General features: G+C 44.6%; 1 protein-coding gene across 6 annotated transcripts in view; it reads right to left on the minus strand.

The window, feature by feature from the left end:
* Nucleotides 1–249: 249 nt before the first annotated feature.
* Nucleotides 250–4,194, minus strand: part of CINP (cyclin dependent kinase 2 interacting protein) — an 11,785-nt gene continuing 7,840 nt past the window's right edge. For 5 of the 6 annotated variants that reach the window (XM_008064094.1, XM_008064092.1, XM_008064093.1 and 2 more), the window contains 2 exons: nt 2,304–2,433; nt 250–751 (listed from right to left, as the gene is read on the minus strand). In XM_008064094.1, coding sequence (XP_008062285.1) covers nt 549–751; nt 2,304–2,433 — 333 coding nt within the window. In that variant the 3' untranslated portion in view covers nt 250–548. The remainder of the gene's footprint in view (nt 752–2,303; nt 2,434–4,194) is intronic. The other variant, XM_021715555.1, reaches the window with a different exon arrangement.

Here is a 4,194-nt window from a genome sequence, read left to right on the forward strand (position 1 = left end):
GCCTGTCACACCCTCAGGGTATGGACAGTGGCAATATATTTGTAGGTGATTTTCATTTTATGATGTCAAACTTGACTCAGTTAGCTCTATGGGATTTTAAACATTTGTTGTGACTACTAATATATTCTCGTAAAAATGTGAACAATACAGATAGATAGGTATAAAGTAAAAATATTCAACCTTGAGATTTTCGACACAAATGTAATATGTGAAGTACACCTACTTTACAGAAACCAGGTCGCTCACTCATTCTGTTCAGGAACTCATTTATTTCACTCGGAAGCTCTCATGAGTGACAGACTCTCAGTGGCTGGATGGTTGGATGGCCCAAGCAGAGTAGGGCCACGGGTCGTAGGCATGCCTGGAGGGGCCGCAAAGCTGGTGACGTGATCCAACCTGAAGACCTTCGGAAGGCTGGTAGGTGGCCACACCGGCGCCTAGGGTCTGACCCTGGGGTGCGGCACCGAGACTGTCCACCTGGGAAGTCATGGAAGGAGCCTGTGGTGCGGAGTTGCAGGCCCAGCTCACGGGGCAGCCATCTTGGGAGGTCACAGTGCTCGGTGACCTGTTTCTAGCAGCATGCTCTCGAGGTGCAGCTTGCTGTCACTCTCCACGTAGGGCTGGTGCAGCCACATGGACAGGTAGCTAAGGGCGAGATCGTGGTCTGCGGTGTGTGCAAGCTCTTCTGCCACAGCACGCTTCAGGAGAAGCTCCTTCCTGTACATGTCGGCGAGCTTGCAGGAAAGCTCGTCTGAAAGAAGCATGAGCCACACTTTTATTTTGAGTCAGAGTCTCATTGTCGCCCAGACTGGAGTACAGGAGCACACTCACGGCCACTGCAGCCTCAACCTGCTGGGCTTAGGCGATCCTTCCACCTCAGCCTTCCACATAGCTGGAACTACAGGCACATGCCACCATGCCTAGCTAATTTTTTTATTTATTGTAATGACGAGTTCTCACCAAGTTGCCCAGGCTGGTCTCAAACCCCTGGGCTCAGGCAATCCTTTCACCACTGCTTCCCAAAATGCTGGGATTATAGGCGTGAGCCACCATGTCCAGCCAAGCCATACTTTTCAAAGCTCCTTGTTAAAAACCAGAATCAGTGTAGTATGAATGATCACATGTACTCCAAAAACATGTACATCTATATGTATCAATAAACAAACCCATACAAAACCAGAACCGTAATATAACTGAGATAAAGAAGGACCAGTTGGGCATTGATCACTCTAGCTCCTGATGCAGTTTAGTACAATTAGATAACATGACAAAGAGGATGAGGTAAAAACGTAAATATGGTCATGCCTATAATCACAGCACTTTGGGAGGCTGAGGCAGGAGGATTGCTTGAGTCTAAAAGTTCAAGACCAACCTGGGCAATTGGCAAGACCTCATCTCTATAATAAAACAAAAAAAAAAAATTAGCCAGGCATGGTGGCACACGCCTGTAGTCCCAGCTAGCTGGGAGGCTGAAGCGAAAGTATCTCTCTGAAGCCAGGAGATGGAGGCTGTAGTGAGCCATGATTATGTCACTGTACTCCAGTCTGGCCAACAGAGTAAGACCCCAACTCAAAAAAAAAAAAGGGCTGGGCGCAGTGGCTTACCTGTAATCCCAGCACTTTGGGAGGCCAAGGTGAGAGGATTACCTAAGCCTGGGGGTTCGAGACCAGCCTAGGCAACTTGGTGAGAGCTCGTCTCTACAATAAATCCCCCCAAAAAAGTAAATATAATCTTTTCTATTTAACCTTTAAGTGACCTGCAATTATTATAAATAGGAGATTCCCCATAAACTGTCAATATTTCACTTACACTAGGTGATTTTATCCTTTTCTCCCTTATTTAAAAAGTGAAGTCCTAAATCAACATCAGATATCTTAGCCTTTAAGAGGCATCTCATGGAGCTTCTTTAAGTAAAGAATTTCATTTCTCCCAGTAGTTTTCTCCCATGAGGTTGGCTGCAGTGACCTCAATTTATTTTTTAATTAAAAAACAAAACAAAAAGCAACAAACAACCCCCCACCCCCACCCCAAATTACAGACTTCTGCTTCCAGAGGAGGCAGGATTCATTTTTCCCATCTTCATGGGTTTCTAATTATGTTTAATATTCTCTGCTGATGATTAGGTAATCAGAATCAAGAAGAAGTGTTTATTTTAGGATGTTCCTGTCTACTTTCCTTCTGATGGATACTTCTGCAGTGAATTTCAAAGCCTTGTCAGCTTCTTAGAGAATCAGTTCTAAATGATGCTAAATGCTCTCACAACCTCTATCCTTCTGAAAATCAACTGACAAAGAATTACTCACAGAAATGGGCTGTGGGCCACGTGTGGAACAAAGGGGGTCGTTTCCTCTCCTCTCCATAATGGTAATCTTCTAGTTCACAAATTCCCTTGGTAGTTGAAGACAGCTTTTCCATCTTTGCCTGTATTTTGGTCTGAAAAGGCAGATTTGGAATATGAGAATATTTGAAATCTCCAGTCTTAGATTCTATAACTATAAGGTTTCAAAGCTAAGAAGCACAAGTCTGTTGAGACTAAAATTTCAATAACTAAACACTGTTAACTCTGTGTACAGCAAATTCCCAGGGAGATGGCAGCAAACAGCTGTTATAATTTCATTCATTACCCCAATCTCTAGTCCTTGAGAAGAGAAAGCTTGCCAAGACCCACTTTACTGAGATTTCCAAATGGCACTAATGTTTTAGCCCTAAAGACCTCAAGGAATCCCAAGTAAAAGGCAAAAACGCATTAAATAAACACATTTCTGACTCTATTTTATTAACTGCTTTTCAGTTTTCTGAACCTTCCTTGAGCCTTGGTTTCCTTATTTATAAAATAATAGTAACAAAAAGCAGCCCTATAGGGAAAAAGGCAGTCCTATAGGGAAAGGAAACGAGCTTGATATTGATGGTCCCTGAACATACATATGCCAGGCTCTGTCCTAAGCAAGCCCGTAACCACATGGTCTGCACAGCCACATGCAGAAGATACTAATACCATCCCCACGTACACACAAGGCAGCATGGAATGGCCTAACAAAGTGCTTACTTTCACAGGGTAGTAAGGTTTAAGTGAGCTGTAGTATTTGTTTTGTTTTAGAGTTGGAATGTCACCCTGTTGCCTAGGCTGGAGTGCAGCAACACACACATGGCCACTGCAGCCTTGACCTACTGGGCTCAAGCTATCCTTTGGCCTCGGCTTTCCAAGTAGCTGGGACCACAGGTAAGCGCCAGCCCACCCAGCTAATTTTTTTTGTGTGATTTACCACAGAGGTCTCCCCAATTTTCCCAGGCTGGTCTCCCTGGACTCAGGCAATCCTCTCACCTTGGCCTCCCAAAATGCTGGGATTACAGGCTTGAGCCACCATGCCCGGCTGTGAGTTAGTATTTGTGAACCACCTACCTGGAGCTATAGAAGGGTGTATTAAATAAAATAAATGAGTAAAGTAGCATAGGTCTTCTAAGACCAAATTTCTCTTTTTCTTTTTTTTTTTTGAGTTAGAGTCGCACTCTGTCACCCAACTGGAGTGCAGTGGCACGCTTCCAGCCACTACAGCCTTGACATGCTGGGCTCCGGTGATCCTTCCGCCTCAGCCTTCCAAGTAGCTGGAATTATAGGCATGTGCTACCACACCCGGCTAATTTTTGATTTATTGTAGAATCGAGGTCTCACCAAGTTGCCCACGTGGGTCTCGAACCCGTGGGCTCAGGCAATCCACTCACCTCGACCTCCCAAACTGCTGGGATTACAGGCTGAGCCACCAAGCCCAACTAAATTTCTCTTTATCTTTTTTGGGTTGGGGTCTCACTCTGTAACCCAGGCTGGAGTGCAGTGGTATAAACAAAGTTCACGGCAGCCTCAACTTCCTGGGTTAGGCGATTCTTCCCACCTCAGCATCCCAAGTAGCGGGGACTACAGGTGTGCAACACCACGCCTGGCTAATTTTTTGGTTTTTTGTTTGTTTGTTTTGTTTTTTGTTTTTTTTAGAGAGACAAGGTTTTACTATGTTTCCCAGCTAGTCTCAAACTCCTTGGCTCAAGCAATCCTCCTGCCTCAGCCTCCCAAAGTGCTGGGATTACAGGCATGAGCTACCATGCCCAGTCACCACATTCCTAACTCCTAAGTATAGTTGACTTTATATATGTGGAGGAAGTAATATAAGCTATATATATCTTTTTTTTTTTTTTTTGAGTTGG

This window comes from Carlito syrichta, unplaced genomic scaffold (assembly GCF_000164805.1).
Source record: "Carlito syrichta isolate Samal-C Ts95f unplaced genomic scaffold, Tarsius_syrichta-2.0.1 Scaffold307187, whole genome shotgun sequence".
NCBI lineage: Eukaryota > Metazoa > Chordata > Mammalia > Primates > Tarsiidae > Carlito > Carlito syrichta.